Here is a 26,600-nt window from a genome sequence, read left to right as displayed (position 1 = left end):
GCACCACTCACTTTCTATATCAAATTCATGTGGGATAACTCACAGGGGGCCATAGTGGAACCCATGGACAAACCCATATAGAGTCCACATAGGGCCTGCCGCCCCACCTTGAAATGTTGGCTGGGTAATGTTAATTTTGTTGTTAGTAATTCAATATGATTAATATATTATGAACTTTAATGTTAACTGTTGATGTTAAGCTGACAGACTGAGCGTGACACAGCTGTGATATAATAACGTTAGTGGTGCAGATCTTTCATTTCTTTACCTTCTATAAAAAGGATCAAGTTTGTTTATGAAGCACATTTAAAACAACCACAAGACTGACCAAAGTGCTGTAAATTAAGAATATAGCATAAAAAAATAAAGCAAGAGTAAAAATGAAATACATTAAAACCATAGACAGATTCATAGACAAACCCAAACAAAAACATTTAAAACAATAGGAATTACAGCCGACTTAAAACCAACTGCAGGATAATACAAATAAAAGTTAATATGCCAGCTCAAACACTTAAAAGTAGAAAAAGAGCAGATACAGCTACCGGTTTAGTTGCATAGCTTTCAGTTGTAGTTTGAATTGATGTCATTCTACATAAATCATCTGGTATAATTGAAACAATTGGCTATGAGCTACATACAGATGTATTTGATAGACATTTGTAGCACCCAATAAACGCCTCTGGGCATTCGTAAACCACACCTCAAATATGAGAAAATGAGCATGTGGTTCTGTCACGAAACATGAGAGGAAGCAAATGCAAGTTAAGAGTTTTATTGTAAACAGAGTGAAATGAATAATGCGAACAGCTGAGCGGGTGACACAGGCAGTTGAGGTGGCCAGCGTGAAGACAGTGAAACTCCAGTGTGATATCCAAATCCAAATCCAAAACACGAACACGAACACGAGAGCAGGAACACGGAAGACAGGAACACACAGCACGAGACCTCACCAACAGCTAGACATCCGGAACGATCTGACAAAGAACACGAGAACTGAATGAGTATAAATAGGTGAGTTGATGATCTGCAGCTGGAGCGAGTGATGATCATCAGGTGCGCTGGAGGTAAGTGCCAAACACACCCACACACACAGACACCACTACACAACACAGCCATGTGAATCAGAAGGAAACAATGTATTCATAAACCGTGACAGTACCCCTCCTCTTAGGAACGCCGCCTGGCGTTCCCAGACTCCTTTACCTGTCGATTGAATTCCTCGATAAGAGAGTGATCCAATATGTCCCGAGCAGGAACCCAACTTCTCTCCTCCGGACCGTAACCTTCCCAATCCACCAAGTACTGAAATCCGCGTCCCCTCCGCCTAGAGTCCAGAATACGATTTACCGAATACGTGGTCTCCCCATCTACGAGACGAGGCGGGGGGGGAACCGGGGCAGGCGGATTAAGGCGTGACAAAAACACAGGTTTAATTTTGGAAATATGGAAGGCGGGATGAACTCTCCTATACGCAGGAGGAAGACTAAGGCGGACAGTCACTGGATTAATGATTTTAGTGACCTTGAACGGGCCAATGAATTTGGGAGCTAACTTATTAGAAACGGATCGGAGAGGAATATTCTTGGTAGAAAGCCACACTCTTTGACCAACGACGTATCTCGGAGGCCTAGACCGGTGGCGATCGGCTTTGGCCTTGGTGCGCTCCCGCACCTGGAGTAAAACCTCACGGGTTCTAGTCCAGGTACGACGACACCTCTGAACAAACGCGTGAGCAGAGGGGACCGTGACTTCGGATTCCAGACTGGGAAAAACAGGTGGTTGGTAACCTACACTACACTGAAACGGCGATAGGCCCGTAGATGATACCGGTAAAGAATTGTGGGCGTACTCCACCATAGAGAGCTGTTGACTCCAGGATGAAGGATTCTTGGAAACCAGACATCGCAACACTCTCTCCAAATCTTGGTTGGCTCTCTCGGTTTGACCATTGGTCTGGGGATGAAACCCAGAGGAAAGGCTAACAGTCGCCCCTAGTAATCTACAAAACTCACGCCAAAATTTGGACACGAACTGGGGACCCCTGTCGGAAACCACGTCTGTCGGGAGGCCATGTAAGCGAAAGACGTGGTTTACGACAATCACCGCTGTCTCCTTGGCTGATGGTAATTTGGGCAAGGGAATGAAATGAGTCGCCTTCGAGAATCGGTCCACCACGGTCAAAACAACCGTGTTGCCCTGGGAGGGCGGTAACAAAATCTAGAGCGATATGGGACCAGGGTCTCGAAGGGACAGGCAGCGGTCGAAGTAACCCATCAGGAGGACGATTGGAAGTCTTACCGCTGGCACAAACCGAACAAGCCAAAACAAAACTGTGAATGTCCCGAGCCATACGTGGCCACCAGAATCGTTGCTTGACCAAAAATCTGGTTCGACTTACTCCGGGATGACAAGCAACATTGGAACAATGACCCCACTGAATAACATTGGACCTTAACTTCTCCGGCACAAATAAGCGATTCGGTGGACACCCGACCGGAGGCGTTACCCCTTCTAGAGCCGCTTTGACTCTCGCTTCGACCTCCCATACGAGTGCAGAGATAACTATCTTCTCTGGTAAAATACACTCGGGAGTAGACAGGCGTTCGGAACGATCAAAAATGCGTGACAAAGAATCGGGTTTGATGTTTTTGGAACCCGGACGATACGAGAGAGAAAAATCAAAACGACCGAAAAAAGTGCCCACCGAGCCTGCCTGGAATTCAGTCTTTTAGCAGTTCTAATATATTCCAAGTTCTTATGATCGGTCCAGACAATAAAAGGTACCCCGGAACCTTCTAACCAGTGGCGCCACTCCTCCAATGCTAACTTGACTGCCAGCAACTCTCTATTACCAATATCGTAATTACGTTCCGCGGGAGACAATCGATGTGAAAAAAACGCGCATGGGTGCATCTTGTCATCTGAGGAAGAGCGTTGGGATAACACTGCTCCTACCCCCCACCTCTGACGCGTCGACCTCGACCACGAACTGACGTGAAGGATCAGGGGAAATGAGAATGGGGGCTGAAACAAAGCAACCTTTCAGTTTGGCAAACGCAGCCTCAGCTGCGTCTGACCACCTGAACGTAGTTCGTGGAGAGGTCAAGGCAGTCAGAGGTGCGGCTAGCTGGCTGAAATTGCGAATAAAACGCCGGTAAAAATTAGCGAACCCCAGAAACCTCTGCAGGGCCTTACGGGAATCTGGACTTGGCCAATCTACCACAGCCTTAACCCTTTCACGATCCATACGCACTCCCTCAGTAGAGATGATGTACCCCAGAAATGGTACCGACTGTGCGTGAAACTCGCATTTCTCCGCCTTGACAAAAAGCCCATTCTCTAGCAACCTCTGAAGCACTCGTCTGACGTGTTGCACATGTTCCTGGAGAGATGAAGAAAAAATCAATATGTCATCCAGGTAGACATATATGAACTGGTCAACCATATCTCGCAACACATCATTGACGAGTGCCTGGAAAACTGCTGGCGAATTTGATATTCCGAAAGGCATCACCAAATATTCAAAATGGCCGCGAGGGGTGTTAAAAGCAGTTTTCCATTCATCCCCCTCCCTTATGCGGACCAAATGATAAGCATTACGTAAGTCCAATTTTGTAAAGACGGATGCTCCCTGCAACCTCTCGAAAGCTGAAGACATCAACGGTAAAGGATAAGTATTCTTGACCGTGATGTTGTTCAACCCTCGGTAGTCAATACAAGGTCGCAGAGTACCATCCTTCTTCCCCACAAAAAAGAACCCCGCCCCCGCCGGAGAAGAGGAAGGGCGGATGAACCCGTTTGCTAGAGAATCAGAAATGTATTTCTCCATAGCCTCCCTTTCGGGAATCGAAAGTGAATATAACTTGCCTTTAGGCGGAGACTTACCTGACATTAACTCAATAGCACAGTCATAGGGACGGTGCGGAGGGAGAGAAGCAGCACGAGACTTACTGAACACTTCCTTCAGGTCGTGGTACTCCGCGGGCACGTTAGATAAATCCACTGCCTCCTCCTGAAACACAGACAGAGGCACAGACGAACAAGCAGAAACAAGACAAGACTCATGACACTTAACACTCCAAGCACACACTGAATTAGTCTGCCAGTCCACTTTGGGGTTGTGTAATGTTAGCCAGGGATGTCCGAGTACAACAGGAGCCAAAGGTGTATCCAGAATGTAAAATGAGATAGCTTCAGTGTGATTGCCCGAGGTGATGAGTGTGATTTCCTCAGTGACAGAAATAATGGTGGGAAGATCTTGTCCGTTGAGTGCATGAACTGAAATCTGACGTGAGAGAGGTCTGAAGGGAATCTGGTGTTTGACAGCAAATGAACGGTCCATGAAATTACCTTCTGCCCCTGAATCCACCAGTGCTCGACAATCGTGATGACGTGCTGACCACCTCAGTCTCACCGGGAGGAACGTAGATGTAGATGAGGACTTTTCGGCTGAGACCCTGCCCGATAGTAGCCTCGAATTTACTACCGGGCTGGACCTTTTACGGGACAGTTGTAGGCAAAGTGACCAGTTCCACCGCAATATAAACAAAGGCCCTGGGACCTCCGCCGCTCCTTTTCCTCCCGGGAGAGTCGGGCTCGACCCACCTGCATGGGCTCGGGATCGTAGACAGGGCTGACCACGTCTCCACCAGTGACTCGAACTTCCTCCGTTCTGCTGATACCGGAGCTGGGTTTGACTCTGCGATTCATACGAGTCAACCGGGAGTCGACTCTTAAGTCCGTTGAGTGTAGTTGGTAACTCCGTGGTGTAGATCTCCCGATGGACGCGGTCAGCCAACCCATGCAGGAACATGTCCCACTGCGCCTCCTCATTCCATTGACACTCAGCAGCAAGAGTTCTGAACTCAATCGAATAATCAGAAACTGACCTCTCTCCTTGCTTCAACTCCGCCAGTAGACGAGCCGCTTCCCTACCAGCGAGAGCCCGATCGAAGACTCGCTTCATCTCTTCTGATAGTGTCTGGAATGAGGCGCAGCATGGATCCTGGTTCTCCCACACCGCCGTTCCCCAGAGCGCCGCCTTACCCGTCAAAAGGGTTAACACAAACGCCACCTTGGTCTGTTCGTTGTTGAAGGTTCTAGGTTGCAAAGAGAAATGCATTGAGCAACGTGTTAGAAATGCTCTACAAAAATTCGGCTCACCAGCGTAAGATTCGGGAATCGGTAGGCGGGGCTCCGAGGACGTGTTGTTATCCGGTGGTATGGGTTGAACAGGCGGTGTGGGCGGCGCAGTGGGCATCTGAAGTTGTTGAAATTGTTGGGTGAGCTCCGATACCTGTGCCACCAACGCCTGAACAGCACGACCAGTCTCACAAAGATTACGTTCTTGAGACTCCATTCGTCTATTGCTGCGATTGAAGAACTCCTCCATGGATGTAATATTTGAACTCGCTGCTTCCATGATGTGGTCAGATCGTTCTGTCACGAAACATGAGAGGAAGCAAATGCAAGTTAAGAGTTTTATTGTAAACAGAGTGAAATGAATAATGCGAACAGCTGAGCGGGTGACACAGGCAGTTGAGGTGGCCAGCGTGAAGACAGTGAAACTCCAGTGTGATATCCAAATCCAAATCCAAAACACGATCACGAACACGAGAGCAGGAACACGGAAGACAGGAACACACAGCACGAGACCTCACCAACAGCTAGACATCCGGAACGATCTGACAAAGAACACGAGAACTGAATGAGTATAAATAGGTGAGTTGATGAGCTGCAGCTGGAGCGAGTGATGATCATCAGGTGCGCTGGAGGTAAGTGCCAAACACACCCACACACACAGACACCACTACACAACACAGCCATGTGAATCAGAAGGAAACAATGTATTCATAAACCGTGACAGGTTCTCTATGGAACTAGTATACCACTAAAGTTAAGGTCAATCCAGTCAACTTTTAATGTTTAGTTATTCCACTGTACTGGCAATGAAACGGTTACTAGCGTAGTCAGTCACTGAAATGCATTATTTTCTATAAATGTCATTTAGTCATTTCATTGGTATTTAACAGATTTGATTGTCTTTTGACTGCAAAACCCTCTAAGTGCATATCAAGCCTTTTTGGCAAAATCCTCCTCTTTAAGCATTACAAATAATGACAGTCAGAATGTGAAAATAAAGAAACTAAACCACACATTGGTGGCGCTGTGACACATACACTACGGGTTGGTTCATTTGTACTTGATTAGTTTCATTTAAGGGGACATTTCACAAATAAATATTTAAGATGTCAAATAAATCTTTGGTGTCCCCAGAGTCCATCAACAGACTACATACAGTAACAAAACCTTTAAAAGCTCAGTGTCAAGAGTAAAAACATGAGCAGAATCGGGTTCTCCTTACTTGAGCTGTTCAATATTTTTGTTATATTTTGTTTTGAGTAATTTTTCTGAAATTAAATTATAAGATGTCAACTCATTATAAGGTTTGATCCAAGGGCCTTTCGCTGGGCTCTCACTATGAAGCTTGCAGTGTAACAGATTAACAACAGAAACAACCTTCTGCCACTTTGTCGTTATGCAAAGTTCAATGTGTACCCAGGTCCTTTATTAGGATTAGTAGAAGAATTCAGATCCTCACAATCCATTCTAGAACTCTTCAGCATTTTTGAATATCAATGGTAAAAAAAAAATTCTGATGTAGAGTAAATTAAAAAGCACCTAACATGTTTATTAGCAATATAAAAATAGTCTCTGGTATCCCTAGAATGTGTCTGAAAATTTTAGCTCAAAATACACCACAGATCTTTTTATTATATGATGTTGTATAAAAAAATGCTGTTTTTGTGTGTGTCTCTTTTGTTGTGTAAAATGCAAATTATCCAACCTTTATAAGCCAAATAATACACCTAATTTTATATGTTTTTTTTTTCTGAGCAATATAAACCTGTGGTTTGTTATTTTATACTCCTTTTGCTATGTTAAACTCTTTGGGGCGGTTTCCCGGACCAGGATTAGCTTAATCCAGGACTAGGCCTTAGTTTAATTAGGAAATAGAACTAGTTTTAACAAACATGCCTTACTAAAAACATTACCTGTGTGCATTTTGAGGTAAAACAAAGGGCACTGATGTATTTTAAGATATGTCAGTGCAAGTTGTTTTCAGTTTGGAGAGCTCTTAAAAGTGTTTAAGTCTAAGACTAGTCTAATCCCTGTCCGGGAAACCGCCCCAAAATGTTACTTCATACACCTAGAGTTGCTTTGATGTAAAGTATTATAATCATTGAGTTGGGAGTATATGCATGACAGCTCTTAAACTGCATGTTTAACAAAGTGACACACATATGGTTTTGTATTTACTAGTTTATTAAGAGTAGAGAGATTGATGCATGTATTAGATAGAACAAAGCTTAAGGGATACATTACAGTTTAAAGCATGATTTCAAGACCTGTCTTTGTGGGAGAAAGCGCAGAGGAGTTCGGAGAAGAACGACAAAGAAACTTTGTCGTATATTTAAGATATTAGGGGACTTTCCCAGTAGACGTAAGAATCAAAGGCGTGCCATGAGGCCTTGAATATGATTCCTGGATTTCGGACCTGAGACCGTCCCTATAAATTGATGCTGGTGCAGAGCTTAGGCAGATCTGGAGATCGCGCAGCATCCAGCATCTCCGTTGTCTGACAGCCTGAAATCTTGTGTGCTCTAGACTTAATACTTTTTAGACTTTGTTTTTTGTTTTATTACTTTTTAGTTAATTTGGTATTTTTGTTTCTTTTCTTTTTCTTTTTAATTAGGCAAAACTTGTAATCGCAACTAGCCAAATTGTATTAATAAATTTGATAAAAGACAAGAAAGAGTGTGCTTGCGTGAACTTAGCTCAAATAATCAACCACGGGGAAGTCTTCTGACAATTATGTGAGTATAATTTAATCTGTCGAATTTCTACCTTATTTAAGTTAATGTAGGATAGGTATACTTAGGGAAGTAATTGTTAGATTTGACTGTCCTTGCCTACCCTGAATAGAAAGAATAGGCAAAAGGTACAAATTTTCGTACCATAAAACACTTTAAATGTGAAGAAAGCTTTGGTTTATTTCCAAATGTAAAACATTAGAAATGTGTGGTCTGTTATAGTTAATTTCTGTCAGGACTACGAGAGTCTTGTTTTATATTTATGTTTTATCGAGATGGCAGGGTTCTGACAGTCTCTTGTTTCATGTGGAGGCTCATGGCTTTGTATATTGGGTCATGTGCCTCTGGTGTCTTGTTCCAAGTCCCCACCCCCTTGTTCTCCTTGTTAATTATTCATTATTAGTTATCCCTCGCACCTGTGTTGCCCTCGTTTAGTTCCCCTATTTAATCTCTTCTTGTCTTGTGCTGGTTCATTGTGTTCATACATGTGATGTTATGCTGTCTTATTGTTTATTCAGTTTAGTGTTCCATCTGAGTATTGTTAATCATGTTGTGCCAGTGTTTTGTATTGATCATGTTTTATGTTGTTTTGCTCCCTCGTGGGCTTTTGTTTTCTTGTTTCAGTTAATAAATGTTCTATGTTCACTCCCCGATATCACCTGCGCTTGGGTTCTCTTGTTCCCCGTCTCAAATCCTGACAATTTCAACACACAGTCTGAAGCAATGTCACCACCGGATAGAGAAAGAGAGAATTACATCTGAACTCATCTTACACGAAGAAGAAATGCATCTATATAAAAATATAAAGGTGTTCATGTAGTAAATCAATCTTATATAATTATTATCCAATGAGACAATCCATTTAAGATTCTTTTATTTAATGAATTGGTTGTAGCTGGTTTATACATCAGGTTTGTCATTGACTAACTAACATACATAGAGAAATAATCTTGTGTTGAGCTGGTTTTTAATGACATCAGGTGTGTGACTCTGTTAACCTGACACTAACTATTCCCTCTCAGCGATCGCTGACAGATGACCTTCAATTTCTCCTTCTGATAAAATCCTAAAATCAATAGAGACAAGATTACTTAATGTGAATAATAATAATAATAATCAGAAATTGATCATTCATAACATCTCATCATTTGGTTTGCACCTGAATTTGGGCTTTTCCTTCGTCACGACTCCCACCTCCAGCTCAGTACATTTGAAATCCATTGACAGTATAGAGGACAGACACGAGATCGCCATCTAGTGCACAGGAGACAAACTGCACTTTACTGATGTCCTTCACTTAATTATTCAATGAACAAACTGAATTATACCCCCTGAAGATGACTTCACAAATATTATTAAATGCAAACACACACAGAGATAGAGATTGTTGTGTACCTCTACAGTCCTGTCGTAAGAGAGCTCAGGTTGTTTTTTGAGCTTTTTCTCCAGGTAACTGTTGCCTTCTGTGTGTTTCACCCCAACACTCGTCGCCCGAAAGCCACAGAAATATCCGGCCGGGTCACATTTATAAAGCAACGGCCCCAGCTGAGGGTCCATGGCAATCAGCATCATACCTAATAGAGACAGACAGAGGGATTGAGACCAGTGCAGTGTTTGACAGAGATGAATGTCTGAGTTAAAATCAGTACTCACAACAGCCCAGTGGTCTCATCTCTGCGTTCTGTGTGTACACCTGTGAGATGTCCGCCAGGCGACGACACAACATATCCGCTGTGATGTCATAACCAAACTTATACTTCCACTCGGCCGCCTCGATGCGCGCTCGATGTACCTGAGACCGACTGTCAGCTATACACACACAACACAAACACACAACACTGCTTAATGGAGGACAATCTGTATGTTCTTGCTATTGCATATTAGTTATGCATTTATTATTTCAGCTACATTTAGTTTACTGTAAAGCTGCATGGCAAAAAGTGAGAAGCGATTTAATTTAATTAAAATGAAACACACAACATAAGAATTAACACAGTGAGATGTAGTCTATCTAGTGAGCTGTCTCGCTGTCTAACTGACTGCACTGGATGTCTACACTATGAAGTAGGGCTGCACATTTAATTATAAAACTAATTACAATTACAGGTGAATCATTTACATAATCAACAAAAATCTCAATTACAGCTGTCCATTTCTGCTCATTTCGTCTGTATGTCTAGGCACTAAACACAGAGGTGATTCTTACAATTGATAAGTTAACATCTCCTTTAGCCAATCGCTTTGAATTTTTAACTAACAACATAACTCATAGTTATTTCTTATTTATATTATATTATTTAGTTTGGGATCTTTACAATTTAACATTTCAAATATTAATCGCAATACCAACATCAAGCTGAATATTCGACAATTACGAGTTCAACCTATTATTGAAAATGTTTAACTTAATTTTGAAACTTTAGATGTTTTGCAAGGAAGAGCGTCATCATAGGTAAATTATAATCGGTGTTCCTCTTATGATGAGCACTAGATAGCAGGGCTTTGAACCAAAATTTTCCCCAATTGGTTTGTTCCGAACAGAAACAGTATTATATACCTAAAATTTACGTTCCTGAACCGGTTAGAACAAAAAAATTAAGTTCCCAAACCGGTTAATAACGTTCCATGTCAGCTGTGGGACATACAAATAAGTAGGCTGATCATCACGTCAACTTCTCAACAAAACCAGAAACTTTCAAAAAAATATATGTTTGGGAACAGAATAGTTTATTAAAAATAATGGTAACTGCTTAATACCATACATTTTTTAGTTCGTTGACTCATTGGAGAAATGAGAAGCTTGCCAGCAGCAAGTAGTCTACTCAAGCCCAAGTCTCTAATGCTCAATCATAACAGGGAAATATTGTAGTTTACCAAGTTTCTCAAGATGTTTATACCAATTAGTGGTGTAATGGGTCGCAGTTGATCCGTGATCCGTAACAGATCACAACCCACGGTTCGGCTCGCGTACGATTCGGAGATTAATACGCAAATTTAAATAGGGTGAAAGTTGATCATTTGCACGTGTTTCAAAGGCTTGCAAATGTTAACACTTAAAGTGATTTTAAACAATTTAACCGCTAAAAGGCACTAAAGTGAACAATATTCTGTACGCACAGACGCACATGCAGTTGAATGTGTCCAGTCCAACTCCAATCAATCGTGATTATCCCTATAACCTTCGAAGATCAGAACTCAGAATGTGTTAACTTGAGAGAGAGTTGCACTACTGTGTCTCATACTGTAGATCATTAAAATACATTTGACGAATAAAGCACTGAAAAACAATTTCACTTTATGTGGAACGACTGTTTATGCTGCATCTTCTTCCCAAAGCCTGGTTTGGAATTCGTCCTCCATCTGTGTGTGCGCGCATGTGTTTAAGTGCACTTAAAAGTGTATACACGGAGAGACACGTTTCAAAAAGCAAGCGAACAATCTTTCTGTTCTTGACAGGACAAATACAAACAAAATGATCTCGAAATACCACAGTATTCTTATTCTAATAAAACATTTGTTTAAGTTGTTTGCCAATAAACGACATGACAGAAATTGTCCTTGTCTTAATTCCTGAAACAAATGTAGGCATGGCAGACTTACAGTTATGTCGCTTACATAATGTAGCCTTTTTTAATGTTTGATGACAAAATAGAGACTTAGGCTTCAGTCACACCAAAAGCGCTTTAAACGCTTGCAAACGCAAGGCGCGACGCACTGCCTTTTTAAAAAAAAGAGCAGTGCGACGCGGCTTTTCATATTGCTAAGCAACCACCGAGTCAGCTGTCTTGTCAATCAAATAATGAAGCGTGAGCGCTCTTTTGCTGTTAACTGTCATATCAGCAGAAACTTTAAAAAGAGGACGCTTGCTCTGACCTTGTTTGAGGATGAGAGGTGCACAAACACGCAGGAGAGAGTGAGCGAGTGGAGTCCGGTTCTTCAAAGCAACTGTAAACTTCCCTCACCACAACGTAAGGCCCGCCTCTCCCCTCATTCGATTGGACAATGGAAAGACACGAATGACGTCGGGCACTTCTCCGCTCTCAGCGCTCCTTCAAAAACGCGTGCGCGGCAGGCGGCAAAAAACCGCAAGGCGCTCGGCGCGCATAAACAGCGCGCAAACGCGCCCTGCCCATAGAATATCATTCAAAAAAGGCGCCTGCAACTGCCATAAACGCTATTGGTGTGACTGGCCCCTTAAGGAAAATTATGTAGACTAATAAATGTAGTTTAATGTCCTAATGATCATAATTATTTGTATGTCCCACAGCTGACATGGAACGTTATTAACCGGTTCGGGAACTTTATTTTTTGTTCTAACTGGTTTAGAAACGTCAATTTTAGGGTTGAACCGAAAACCGAAAACATCAAAATACTGTTTCTGTTTGAAATGAACCAATTAGAAAAAAAATCTGGTTCAAAGCCCTGCTATCTAGTGCTCATCATAAGAGGAACAACGATCATAATTCACCTATGTTGACGCTTTCAGTTATTGTCTAGCTGTAATGCTGCTTAAAGGGATACTTCACCGATTTAGCATTCAGCTTTGTATCTGTAGAAACCCGGCAGTATTACTGAATGACCATGTTTCCCTCCATCATTTCCCCCTGAGAGGAGAGATATCTGCATTTTGGTTCTGCAAAAAAGTCCTCCGATGATGTAATATGACGATTTTTGCATCATCGGAGGACTTTTTTGCAGAACCAAAATGCAAATATCTCTCCTCTCAGGGGGAAATGATGGAGGGAAACATGGTCATTCAGTAATACTGCCGGGTTTCTACAGATACAAAGCTGAATGCTAAATCGGTGAAGTATCCCTTTAAGTAGGTGCAATAAAATCTATCAGAAACTAAATACAAGAAAGTGTGTGAATAACACACAAACACACACACACACACACCATAATGTCCTGTCATGACACAGCCGATGTTTGGAGTGAGTTTGAACATGTTTGTTAGCGTTGATGCATCCAGCAGTGAATCCTGTACACAAAGACAAACAGAAAGAGATGCTTACACACAAACACACACAACACATGAACATAGACACACAAGTGTGATACTGTTTCTAATAAGATATTAAATTGTGCTGAGTTGCATGAGTGTTTTTCTCTTTCTCTCTGTGTGCATCTGTGCGTGTGTGTCTATAAGTGTGTGATTATCCGTGTGTATTACCGGAACTTTCTTCTGTGTCACGAGCACACTGCAGTCTGATCCTCTGATGCCCACAGATGTGAGTCCACTCTGACTGATGGCTTTGAAGGCATATTCTGACAAACACAAACAAACACACAACAGTATACAATAATACAGTCACAGAGCACACAAGACACGTACATAAATATTTTAAAAATATTTATCAAATGTATCAGTCTGTAAAAAATATTTGTAGTGTTTTATAATGAAGTTCATTGTCACCACAGATAGCACACACTGCACAGGTAAGATGTCTGCTATAGATCTGAACAACAACAACTGTTGTGTATAAACATCTAATAAACGTCCTAAAAAAGAGCAGTTTTACATACAAATCTAAATCATCAACATCTTATATACATCTTTAAAATGTTAATTATGACATCTGACAAGAGATCTACAGGTCAACTAGACGTCACCGCGATGTGTTTGTGCTGACTCTGGGTCAGCTGTTGAAGCTCTTACAGGTGAATTTACAGTCTGTGTTTGTTATCTAATACACTATTATCTCACACACTGCACACTTAAACTGAATGATATAATAATAATGCTTTAGTTAAGAGTCCAACTGATCGAGTTTAAGAGTAAATATCTTACCGACTTGATAAAGTCTTCCCTCAGGTGAGAAGATTGTGATGTGACGATCAAATCCAGCGTTTGAACCTCGAGACATCTTCACAACTTCACAAAACACACTTCACTACTTAAACAAACTCAATGTGTGCACATGTAACACATCAAACTGAGGATATTGAGAGTGAAATATCGCCAAAGATCGTCGATTGACTGAGAGTGAGTGAGCGATTTATACTTTCACTTTCTCTTTCAGTGAGGCGCGCGCAACAATAAAGAGGAAGAGACACAACCGTGTGTTCACATAAGAGCCTTTATTAAATACACAACTACACTCATGTCTTTACATATCAAATAAATATTACACATTAAATATGATGCTGTATCAAACACACACACAAGATTTACTTCATACCTCTCTTATTGCTGTTTGTTTCACAAATCACCTAAGATTCCTTATTGTGCGTGTGTGCGCGTGCGTGATGACACCTGCTTTGATTGCCTGCTTATAGAAAAGTGCATCAAAGATAGAAAGAAGACAAGTGTTTCCTGTACAACATCACTCTCAGACACACACACGCACGCACGCACGCACGCACGCACGCACGCACGCACGCACGCACGCACACACACACACACACACACACACACACACACACACACACACACACACACACACACACAATCGTGATTGTTATTTGCAGATCATTATTATTGAAGAGACGCACGCGCGCGCGTGTGTAAACCCTGTAATAGTCTGACCATTCATTGATCCAGTAGATGATGTCAAAAGAAAATAGCTTGTGTTCTGACCCCAGAACAGCAGTAGCAGTTTTAACATAAAGTGGCATGGCATCTTACGCACAGAAGCCACTGGCATGTGCCACTATGTTTAGTGGCACTTCCGGGTTCCATTGGCTCGTACCAGTGGCTCGTCGAGTGGCACTTCCGGTGTCCAGTGGCTCATGCCACTTTTTAGTGGCTCGTCGAGTGGCACTTCCGATGTCCAGTGGCTCATACCACTCCGTTTGGTTGCTCGTACACTGACACATTTCAGTAAAACTTAGGTCTGTTTGATTGAGGCATGTGGCACTGATAGTCACTGATCGATCATTACAGATTCGAGCGTAACTTACGCGTGCTGCTGCTATGTTCATTTAATTGTGACACAATGATTTTGTGTGTCCTTTTAGACTCTGATGTTTCAGGTAACCGAATGCGTAAATTGAGTCGAGAGCTAAATATATCATCTTGACGCTCGTTCATAAAGGAATTGTATGATCACAATATTTAAAATGGAAATGCATAATATTTTGAGTGTTTTCATTTAATAAAGCACAGTATTTGTCTGAGCCATGGTCGTGTGAACATTGTGCCTTTTCTTAATATTTATTCAGTTTTTGTAAATCTTTTTTTTTTTTGCCTAATTTAGGTGAGTCTACTACCCTTTAAATGAAAGACGAGATCGAAGAAAAAAAACTGACCCCTTCTTAAAGCATACTGTAGGCAACATTTAGATCCATTGAAATGCATAAAATAAAGGAAAAACTGTGTTTGATTTAATCATTTGTAAAGTGTTTTGCTAAGTGTTTTGTAAATCTGTTTTGCTTTGAAATAATCCAACAATTTATTTAAAATAATTACTCTCTCATAAATGTTGTGAAATAATAATTTGTTCAAACCCTTATTTCTTATAGACAACAATCTATATAGACTATATAAAATTTAATTTTGAAGGGCACGTGACGTATCTGCACTGTCAACACCGTGTAAATATCAAGTTGTAAAAAAATAAAATAAATATCAAGTTGTAAAATATGTAATAGGACATTGTTTTTTTTAAACATAAACATGGTTAGACTGACACCTACTGTTTTGGCGTGCATGTGTGTAAATGCGGTACTTGCAGAAAAAAATATTATAATATTCTGCGAGATTCTTATAAATGACACTTTTTATTAAATACAACACATTGGCACTGGTTACAAATAAAAACATGCCACTCACAGACTACATTTTCACAAATAATGCAATTAGAAAATTTATATTAAAAACTAACAGTATTATGCAATATAGCTCAGGCATGTTGTGCTTTATTAAATATATAAAATATTTGCCTTCCCATTTTAAATATTTACATTTTTAATACTTAAATTGTAAATTATGATCATTATGAATATCGATGCATTTCACGCATTCGGTTACCTGAAACACCAGACAGTCAAAAAGGACACACAAAATCATTGTGTCACAATTAAATGAACATAGCAGCAGCACGCGTAAGTTACTCTCGGATCTGTAATGATCGATCGGTGAATATCAGTGCCACATGCCTCAATCCAACAGACCTAAGTTTTACTGACATGTGTCAGTAGACAACCCACAAACGGAATGGTATGAGCCACTGGACATCGGAAGTGCCACTCGACGAGCCACCACTAAACAGTGACATGAGCCACTGGACACCGGAAGTGCCACTCGACGAGCCACTAAACGGAGTGCCATGAGCCACTGGACACCGGAAGTGCCACTCGACGAGCCACTGGTACGAGCCAATTGAAACCGGAAGTACCACAAAACACAGTGGCATGTGCCACTGGCTTCTGTGCGTAAGATGCCATGCCACTTAATGTTAAAACCCCTTCTCAGACGATGTTAACATTCACGTCAGCGTTTTTAACAGGCTCCATGGTTGACGCACGTGTTGTCTCGTTGGAAGTCTGTCTATTTTTCTTTCTGCCCATAGATAAATTAGCGCAAGGCAGGTAATACGAGTAGAAAAATCACTTATACATTTATGTACAAAAAAAGCCTGTTATTACAGTTATATAATTGTCCTATTTCAAAGTTTCCTGATGACACCACCGAAAACGCGTCCACCTGTCACACCGCCATCTTGGCCTCACGAAAGCAGCACGTGCATTTGTTAAACAGCGCCATCCTGCGTAAGTCATAGATATATAATTACATAGATTCCCCATTGGCGAACGCATCTATGGTGAGGTTGAATGAGGCATCTATGTGTACATGTACATCTACGCGCACAGACGCTGGCTTTATCAGTGTGCGAGCACTGAGCGGGAGCGCGCAGGATTTATTATATCATTCAGGTGGATTCTCCTGTAATCACACATAAACGAATTCAATCGTTTCATCATAATCATAATCATCATCTCTCCTGCTCCGCGCGTGTATGTGAATGATGCGCGTGCTCGTCTTCTGCACGGCGGTGTGTGTTCTGAATGCCGTAGGTGAGTAAAAATAAAACTGTATGAGAGAAATTAATTTAAACAAACCATTTATGAATATTTGTGTATAATCTGTAGTCATTTACATCTTGAGAGGTGTTTGCGTTTATTCAACACTGATCGCGTTACATAACAGATAATCTCACAACATCGATCACAGGAATCCCTACTGTATTTGTGTTATTTATTCTGTGCATTTGTGTTGTTTATTTTGTGTATTTGTGTTGTTTATTCTGTCTATTTGTGTTTTTCATTTTTGTGTATTTGTGTTGTTTATTCTGTGCGCTGTGGTTTTCATTTTTGTGTATTTGTGTTGTTTATTCTGTGCGCTGTGGTTTTCATTTTTGTGTAACGTTATTTGTGTTGTTATTTGATTTGTGTATTCACGTTGTTATTCATTAAATGTGTATTGTGTTATTGATGAGTGTTTAGTTGGTTGAGCTCGTGCTCGAGGATTAGAGTTAAACTCTTGTTAATAAGGAGCGCGCACACGCGCAGGTATCTCACATGGATCACGCGTTTGTGTGTAACGCTGATAGTGTTGACTGAAGCGCATTTATCTCACACATTTATAGCACATCTTATTCAACAATCTGCACTTGATCTGAGTGTGTGAGGTTCATGACATAAATTCTTATACAGATGCTCAAATGTTGCGACAATTTACTGTAAGTGGTAGCACAAGAACATCTTGTGATGAGCGTCTGTGTTCTTCTCTGCAGTGAGATGTCTCCCTCTGCTGGATGAGAAGGTCAGAGGTCATTTTAGTATGATTTTAGTTTACTGTGATGATATAATTAATGTTCATAAAGTTTTGTATAAAATGTGTGTGTGTGTGTGTGTGTGTAGGGTGCAGGTGACTGCAACACTAAAGATGTCAGTATGAGTACAAACATGAACGGGCCAGGAACAGACTGTACTGCGGTAGAGTCAGGTGAGGTTCATTAAATAAACGTTTGTCATTTAATTTTGTTCACTAAAGACCAATCAGTAAAGAGAATAGTTAATATGTCCTGATGATGTCATGTGTCCTCAGATGATGTACTGAACACTGAGAGACACAAAGCTCTACTGAGAGAATTACAGGAACTAGCAGAACCAGGTCAGTAACACACAAACACACACAGATTTGTGTTCAAGTCAGTTTTAACACACATTTTTGTGTCGATCCAGAGGGAGAGAGAAAGAGCAAGCGAGGATATGCCCGTGATGATTATAAACAGAAAGGCAGAGATGAAGATGAAGAGTGGGAGGAGGATGAAGAAGATGATGAAGGTGTGATGGAGAATGAGCAAAATGAGAGAGATCTGGAGGAGCTGCTGGAGTTGAGAGAGACACAGAGGACACGGGACGAAGAGAAACGACAACAGATGGAGTCGGAGGATGAGAGGAGCACAGAGCTGGAGCTGATGATGGAGGTGCAGAAGGTGGAGAAGGAGCTGAAGCAGCTGCTGGAGGAGCAGATGAACGACACGCAGAGCTGGAAAAGAGAGCAGGAGAAACAGCAGAAGCAGGAGGAACTGCAGGAGCTGCTGAGGAAGATGAGTCGGGCGCAGGAGGAAGATGAAAAGAAGAATCGGAGCAGAACCGACGGACAGACGGACAAAAGAGAGACGCTGCAGAAGAGAGAGATGGAGAAGGCCAGCGATGAAGCCACCCGACAGTTTGAGAGAGAAAGAGAGAGACAAAGAGAGGAAGATGAAGATGAGGTGTGTTTCTGATTCATTTAATAAAATTATTTTTGTACTGTGCATTTTTCTTTGTAAATTGAGTTGATCACCTGTGTTTGCGTGTTTTATCAGGAGCTGCTGGAAATTGAAGCTGACTTGAGGAAGGTGGCAGCTGAACTTCGGGAACTACGCCACGGTTAAACACGTACACACATTTATAATAGTTTAAATAACCCACACACACATAAACAAACTATAATCGCTTTAACTAACCATCAACTTCTGTTTGTCTTAGATGTGAAATAAGATATTATTCATCTCGTAGTGATGATTTTACTGTCAGAGTGTTCAGAAAACCAGAAACAAGCCATAATGCAGTTCTTCAAGCTAAGACGCATACATTTGTGTTTTGAGCTTTTGTGTGTGTGTGTTTGGTTCTCAGTTGTTTATTAAAGGGGACATATTATGAAAATCTGACTTTTTCCATGTATAAGTGCTATAATTGGGTCCCATGTGCTTTTATCAACCTGGAAAATGTAAAAAAAAAACCCAGTAACTTAGTTTTGGTAATCATTCTCTGCAAGCATGTGAACAAATAGATCATTGAAATTTGGCTCCCCTTGTGATGTCAGAAGGGGATCTTATTATAATAATACCGCCTTTTAATCTGCACTATCCAACCATGACACAGCCATTTTGTGCAGAGAGAGAGAGAGAAAATAATTGACTGCACAATTGAGTTTCAACTTCAACAAACCACCATTATGGTGATCAGTGTTTGCATTATCAGCTCTTGCATTTTAAGGGACAAACCCACATTTTTGCTCACACCTACAAAGTGTCTTATAATAAATTATCTGTGGTGTTTTTTAAGCTAAATAATATCTTGGCATATGTACTCTTGGGACACCAAAGATTTATTTACATTTAATAAAAAGTCATAATATGTCCCCTTTAAACATAACTCACAGGCCACGCCCCTTTGCTTACATCACACAGATACAGACTGTTTGAACTGAAATACTCTCAGCCGTGACTGCTCATTCTAATAATTAAACATTAATATTTGTGTAATAATGCAGTAATGATAAAATACATATAATCACATATAATATATTGTGCACTTATGCGCTCTTGACTGTTACTGTGTGCGTGTTTGCGCATGCGTGCGTGTGTATAAAACATTCTGCTCTGTTTTAAACACTGATGTGAAATGGCTTTAAACTGTTAAGACACATTAAGACTGTTCTGGAGAAGGGGTTTTAACATTAAGTGGCATGGCATCTTACGCACAGAAGCCAGTGGCACGTGCCACTACGTTTTGTGGCACTTCCGGTTTCAATTGGCTCGTACCAGTGGCTCGTCGAGTGGCACTTCCGGTGTCCAGTGGCTCATGCCACTCCGTTTAGTGGCTCGTCGAGTGGCACTTCCGGTGTCCAGTGGCTCATGTCACTGTTTAGTGGTGGCTTGTCGAGTGGCACTTCCGATGTCCAGTGGCTCATACCATTCCGTTTGTGGCTTGTCTACTGACACATGTCAGTAAAACTTAGGTCTGTTGGATTGAGGCATGTGGCACTGATAGTCACCGATCGATCATTACAGATCCGAGAGTAACTTACGCGTGCTGCTGCTATGTTCATTCAATTGTGACACAATGATTTTGTGTGTCCTTTTTGACTGTCTGGTGTTTCCGGTAACCGAATGTTTGAAATGCATCGAGAGCTAAAAAGGACATTTTGATGATCGTATGATCATAATTTAAAAATTAAGTATTAAAAATGTAAATATTTAAAATGGGAAGGCAAATATTTTATATATTTAATAAAGCACAACATTTGTCTGAGTTATATTGTATATTGTATAATAGTTTTAAATATAAATTTTCTAATTGTATTATTTGTGAAAATGTAGTCTGTGAGTGCCATGTTTTTATTTGTAAACAGTGCCAATGTGTTGTATTTAATAAAAAGTGTCATTTATAAGAATCTCGCAGAATATTATAATATTTTTTTTTCTGCAAAGTACCGCATTTACACACATGCACGCCAAAACAGTAGGTGTCAGTCTAACCATGTTTATGTTTAAAAACAATGTCCTATTACATATTTTACAACTTGATATTTTTTTTTTTACAACTTGATATTTACACGATGTTGACAGTGCAGATACGTCACGTGCCCTTCAAAATTACATTTTTTATAGTCTATATAGATTGTTGTCTATAAGAAATAAGGGTTTGAACAAATTATTATTTCACAACATTTATGAGATGGTAATTATTTTAAATAAATTGTTAGATTATTTCAAAGCAAAACAGATTTACAAAGCACTTAGCAATACACTTTACAAACGATTAAATCAAACACAGTTTTTTCCTTTATTTTATGCATTTCATTGGATCTAAATGTTGCCGACAGTATGCTTTAAGAAGGAGTCAGTTTTTTTCTTCGATCTCGTCTTTCATTTAAAGGGTATCTAGTAGACTCAATTAAATTAGGCATACTACTTTAAAAAAAAGATTTACAAAAACTGATTAAATATTAAGAAAAGGCACAATGTTCACACGACCATGGCTCAGACAAATACTGTGCTTTATTAAATGAAAACACTTTGCATATTATGCATTTCCATTTTAAATATTGTGATCATACAATTCCTTTATGAATGAGCGTCAATATGATATATTTATCTCTCGACTCAATTTACGCATTCGGTTACCTGAAACATCAGAGTCAGAAAGGACACACAAAATCATTGTGTCACAATTAAATGAACATAGCAGCAGCACGCGTAAGTTACGCTCGAATCTGTAATGATCGATCGGTGACTATCAGTGCCACATGCCTCATTCAAACAGACCTAAGTTTTACTGACATGTGTCAGTGTACAAGCAACCAAACGGAGTGGTATGAGCCACTGGCCATCGGAAGTGCCACTCGACGAGCCACTAAAAAGTGGCATGAGCCACTGGACACCGGAAGTGCCACTCGACGAGCCACTGGTACGAGCCAATGGAAACCGGAAGTGCCACTAAACATAGTGGCACGTGCCAGTGGCTTCTGTGCGTAAGATGCCATGCCACTTTATGTTAAAACTGCTACTGATCATTTTGTTTGCACTTCGTCGTTTTCGCGACACCGTTTGGCAAGCTGCCCGAGGCTGTAAATTCCTTCTCGACAAGAAGTTGCGACTCACCGAAGCCCTTTCACCAGAAGATAGGATCGCCAGAGAGAAACTTTGGCCTCTTGTTAAAAAAGCCAGAGATGAGGGCAAAAAAGCCTCCTTTCGCGGCTCCTTTGCATTAATTGACGGGAAGAGATTCAATTACGTTGATGTGAAAGAGTCTTCTCGTGGTCAGTGTTAATGGCTCTTAGTAACAGTATATCTGGTAGGCTGTTTCAAACCTGACTTTGTGTTTAACCTACTTTCGAGGGCGATCTAATTGACAAAATTTTGTTAATACCCTCAATTATCATGGATCGCTTTCGGGTACTCCGGTTGAACTTACAAAGTTTACGTTAATGCTTGAATGTAGCCTATTTATCATTCTTAATGATGTTCTGTCTTCAAACTGATATTCAGTTCTTTTTGCATACTTGCACTGGGCAACACGCAAGGTTGTGGAATATATATATTTTTATATATTATCTAAATTTGTAGCCTATTCGAGTATTATGTTCGGTTATATAATTGTTCCTATCTCAATTGAGAATTTCGTTTATTCAGATTAAAGAAGTTCAAGATTTTTTCCGTGTTAAATGGAATTTAAATTTAACTCTCTTTCTGTTATATCTTTAAATGTAAGGGGTTTACGTGATGCTGTTAAAAGGAAAGCCGTTTTTTTGTTTTGTAAAAGCAGTGAGTCTGATATAATCCTTCTACAGGAAACACACTCATGTGAAATGGATGTAAAATTTTGGAAAAATCAGTGGGGTAATACTATATATTGTAGCCACGGGTCTAATCACTCTGCTGGAGTTTTAATTCTTTTGCACAAATTTAAAGGGCAAATACTTGGGGCAAAGTCATCTGACGACGGAAGATGGATTATTTTATCACTTAAACAGGATAATTCAAACTTCATTATTTGCAATATTTACGGTTGTAATTCACGATCAGATAATAGATCTCTATTCTCTCAGATAACCTCTGAATTGAAAGAAACTCTTGTTAAATTCCCTGACTCTTTTCTTATTCTTGGCGGTGACTTTAATGAATGTGTTGACGGCACTTTGGACAGATTTCCTCCCAGAAGTAACGACAGTTTTCATGTTAACAGCAACATTTTATCATTTTGTACAGAATTTTCTCTTACTGATACATGGCGTTTTTTTCACCCTGATTTACACGAATTCACTTGGTCTAATAGAAATAGGTCCTCCCAATCAAGAATTGATCTCTTTTTACTCTCTTGCTCAGCTCTTCCATTTGTAAAAGATATTTCTCACTCATTTGCGCCCCTGTCAGATCATAAACAAATAAGTTTAAAATTATGTAGCAATACTGATAAAATTCCTAGGTTACGTGGTTATTGGAAATTTAACAATTCACTTTTAAAAGATGATTCCTTTAATGATAGTATTAAAAACTTACTTTCAAGTATATTTTCTCAAAAAAATAAGGATAGTTATAAAGTGAAATGGGAATTCTTTAAATATAAGGCTAGACAGATTGCTATTAAACGAAGTAAAGATTTAAAAGCCTCTAAAAATAAAAATATATGTAAACTATTAAATAAAATAAATTTTTTATTGCAAAAAAAATTAAGTCCGGAAGAAGAATTGCTTTTAAGAGAGTTAAATCTTCAAATTAATCAAGCTTATTTAGACTTGGCTAAAGGTTTTTTTATTAGATCTAGAGCAAAATGGCTTGAGGAAGGAGAGACCAATTCCAGTTATTTTTTTGCATTAGAAAAGAGGAATTGCAGGAAAAATTCATTGACGGCTCTTAACATTAATGGTGTCAGGTGCACGGATCCAAAGTTAATTTCTAATTTTGTTACTGCCTTTTATAATGACCTTTATACTTCTGAATTTAATATGGATAATTGTGAGAATTTTTTGGAAACAATTAAGAGTCATATTCCTATCATTGATGATGATTTTAAAGATACTTGTGAGGCCACCTTGACAACAGAGGAAATTAAATTGGCTCTGTTATCTATGAAAAAGAATAAATCCCCTGGGGTTGATGGATTTTCAGTTGAATTTTACATTCATTTCTGGGATTTAATACACTCCCCTTTGCTTCTCATGTATAGTGAATGCATTGTTCAGAGAGAAATGACTTCATCCATGAAACAGGGCATTATTTCTCTTATCCCAAAACCTGAGAAAGACTCGCTCTTAATTGATAACTGGAGACCAATCACACTTCTTACAGTTGATTATAAGGTATTGGCCTTGGTATATGCAAATAGATTGAAAGTTAAGCTTAATCATATTATTTCAGAAACACAATCGGGCTTTGTAAAAGGCAGACACATTAGTAACAACTTAAGACTTGTTTTAGATTTACTGGATTATGCTGACTTTGTGAAATCTGATGCTATTATACTTTTCCTAGACTTTTATAAGGCCTTTGACACCATTGAGCATGAATTTCTTCTGCAATCTCTTAAATTGTTTGGTTTTGGGTCTTCGTTTGTTAATATCATTGAAATGTTTTATAAAGGAATTACTAGCTCTGTCATAGTTAATATGTTTACCTCACAAAGATTTTCTATAAAACGTGGTGTCAGACAGGGCTGCCCGATTTCCCCTTTTTTATTTATTTTGGTGACTGAATTATTGTCTTTAAGTATTATGCACAATCAGAATTTAAAAGGTATTTCGATCTTTGACAGGGAAATTAAAATGTCTCAACTAGCTGATGACACCACTCTTTTTTTAAAAGATAGAAGTCAGCTCTCTATAGCCATTCAGATAATTCAACAATTCTCGTGTGCTTCTGGATTAAAACTAAATTTGTCCAAATGTGAGATAATGTCACTACATAAATGTGATGACGCATTCATTGATGGAATTCCAGTTAAAGAAACAATAAAGTATTTAGGTATTTATGTATCAAAAAATTTAATAGCCAGACAACAACTTAATTTTTCTCATAGATTAAAGAAAACTCAAAATATTTTTAATCTTTGGCTACAAAGAGACCTTTCTCTTTATGGCAGGGTTCTCCTCTCTAAAGCGGAAGGTCTTTCTCGCTTCGTCTATCCATCCCTTTCTTTATATGTCAAGGATTGTACTATTAAAGGTGTTAATAAACTTTTCTTTGACTTTATATGGAAAAATAGGTGTCATAAACTTAAAAAAGCAGTGATAGCTAGTTGTAGAAGTGATGGGGGTCTGGAAGCTATAAACTTTCATAACACTATTTACACCTTTAAAATTAACTGGCTAAGAAGATGTTTAATAAATCCAAATTCCTTATGGTTCTTTATTCCTAATTATATATTCAATAAAATTGGAGGCCTCCCCTTTATCTTAAAATGTAATTATATGCATAATAAACTCCCGGTTAAATTGGCTAATTTTCATCAACAGGCTCTCCTTGCCTGGAAGTTGTGTTATGTTCACAACTTCTCTCCACATAAAACTCTCCTGTGGAATAATATGGATATAACTGTTAGGAACAAATCTCTGTTTTTCACTAATTGGTTTAATAGAGGTTTAATTTATATTCTTTCTTTATTTGACGATTTTGGCAATATCTTGTCGTATGAACGCTTCATGACTGTCCATGACTTCCCTATTCCTTTCAAAGAATATAACACTGTTGTTAAAGCCATTCCCTCAGGCCTAATGCATCTGGTTAAGAGCCACTTATTATACACCCAAAAAGATATAAAGGAGTCGGCTTTGTTGCTGGGTGGCATTGGCATTTATGACAAGAAATGTAACAATAAACATGTTCGCCAGATATTTCAGAAAAAAGACTGTATTGTTCCTCGGGGTAAATTCCATTGGATTGCTTTAATTAATAATATTGATTGGAGAAGAGCGTGGTTGTTGCCTCATAAATATTTTCTTCCTAATAAAACCAAAGAAGTCCACTTTAAAATACTGCATAAAATATATCCTGTTAACTCAATTGTTTCCAAATATGTTGATATTCCTAGTACCTGCACATTTTGTGGCACTGGAGAGGAAACATTATTACATTTATTCTATTCTTGTAAGTTTGTTCAGAAATTTTGGCTAGACTTGTACTCCCATCTAAACAAAACACCTGTCCTTGCACAATCTTTTAGCTTGAAAGATACTATCTGCTATTACTCTGACTCTGCCAACAAATCTATAGAGTATTTATTTAACTTTTTTATTTTGTTTGGCAAATTTTTTATTCATAAGCAAAAATTTATGGGCTCAATTCCTACTTTTTCACATTTCCTGATTGAAGTTGACTCACTGCTCAAATCTTTTTGTTTGACTAAAAATAGAAAATGTGTTAAGTTTTTGGATATATATAAAAAATATATTTCTATTGACTCCAACTAAACTTGATAGCTTTCCTTCATTGCTTTTATATATTTATTGTTAATTATAATTTTTCCTTGATTGTACATACCCCTTTTATGTTTTTTTATTTTTTATTTTCTCCTTTTCCTTTTATTTTGACATCTCTGTATCTTCTTTTATTTGACAATGTTCTCCTGAAGGTGATTGTAAATCTCATGTAATTGTTTGAATTAAAAAAAAAAAAAAAAAAAAAAAAAAAAAAAAAAAAAACGTGCTGCTTTCGTGAAAACGTCTCAGATACTGTGAGCACCAAAGGAATTATCGTCACTTGATGATATAAATACTGTGCCTCAGATAGTTTACGGATTTAATAAAATTATATTTGTGTTTCTAAGATAAACTAAAGTCTTATGGGTGTGGAAAAATATGAGGGGTGAGGAAGTACGACAAATTTTCATTATTGGTTTAATTAACCCTTTAAACTCACCTGTACCGCATTCGTTGTGCAGTACCAGTAGAAATTTAAACAACACAAAACTTAATCTCTACTGTTGGACGCAACTTTAACCTAAAAGCTC

General features: G+C 39.2%; 2 protein-coding genes across 2 annotated transcripts; one reads left to right on the top strand and one right to left on the bottom strand.

The window, feature by feature from the left end:
• Window positions 1–8,734: 8,734 nt before the first annotated feature.
• Window positions 8,735–13,906, bottom strand: psma6l (proteasome 20S subunit alpha 6, like). Its single transcript, XM_065280261.1, has 7 exons — window positions 13,669–13,906; window positions 13,051–13,145; window positions 12,777–12,858; window positions 9,531–9,686; window positions 9,273–9,451; window positions 9,037–9,131; window positions 8,735–8,943 (listed from the first exon to the last, which is right to left on the bottom strand). The coding sequence occupies exons 1-7, from the start codon at window positions 13,742–13,744 to the stop codon at window positions 8,886–8,888; spliced, it is 741 nt and encodes a 246-aa protein (XP_065136333.1). The 5' UTR covers window positions 13,745–13,906; the 3' UTR covers window positions 8,735–8,885.
• A 2,718-nt stretch (window positions 13,907–16,624) lies between these two features.
• LOC135770621 (uncharacterized) lies at window positions 16,625–19,734 on the top strand. Its single transcript, XM_065280259.2, has 6 exons — window positions 16,625–16,895; window positions 17,615–17,643; window positions 17,742–17,826; window positions 17,929–17,994; window positions 18,066–18,601; window positions 18,695–19,734. Exons 1-6 carry the CDS (start codon window positions 16,844–16,846, stop codon window positions 18,761–18,763), a joined length of 837 nt encoding a protein of 278 aa, XP_065136331.1. The 5' UTR covers window positions 16,625–16,843; the 3' UTR covers window positions 18,764–19,734.
• The last annotated feature ends 6,866 nt before the right edge of the window (window positions 19,735–26,600 follow it).

The sequence above is a fragment of the Paramisgurnus dabryanus genome, chromosome 8 (genome assembly GCF_030506205.2).
Source record: "Paramisgurnus dabryanus chromosome 8, PD_genome_1.1, whole genome shotgun sequence".
Classification (NCBI taxonomy): Eukaryota; Metazoa; Chordata; class Actinopteri; order Cypriniformes; family Cobitidae; genus Paramisgurnus; species Paramisgurnus dabryanus.
The sequence above is the reverse complement of the archived record's forward strand: the minus strand, read 5'-3'. Positions and strand labels throughout refer to the sequence as shown.

Coding starts and splice junctions, on each gene's coding strand:
- psma6l (XM_065280261.1), bottom strand. CDS start 13,744: ATGTCTCGAGGTTCAAACGCTGGATTTGATCGTCACATCACAATCTTC. Junction 13,146..13,668: donor GGGAAGACTTTATCAAGTCG/GTAAGATATTTA, acceptor TGTGTTTGTCAG/AATATGCCTTCAAAGCCATC. Junction 9,452..9,530: donor GATGAGACCACTGGGCTGTT/GTGAGTACTGAT, acceptor TGTCTCTATTAG/GTATGATGCTGATTGCCATG.
- LOC135770621 (XM_065280259.2), top strand. CDS start 16,844: ATGATGCGCGTGCTCGTCTTCTGCACGGCGGTGTGTGTTCTGAATGCC. Junction 17,644..17,741: donor TCCCTCTGCTGGATGAGAAG/GTCAGAGGTCAT, acceptor GTGTGTGTGTAG/GGTGCAGGTGACTGCAACAC. Junction 17,827..17,928: donor CTGTACTGCGGTAGAGTCAG/GTGAGGTTCATT, acceptor ATGTGTCCTCAG/ATGATGTACTGAACACTGAG.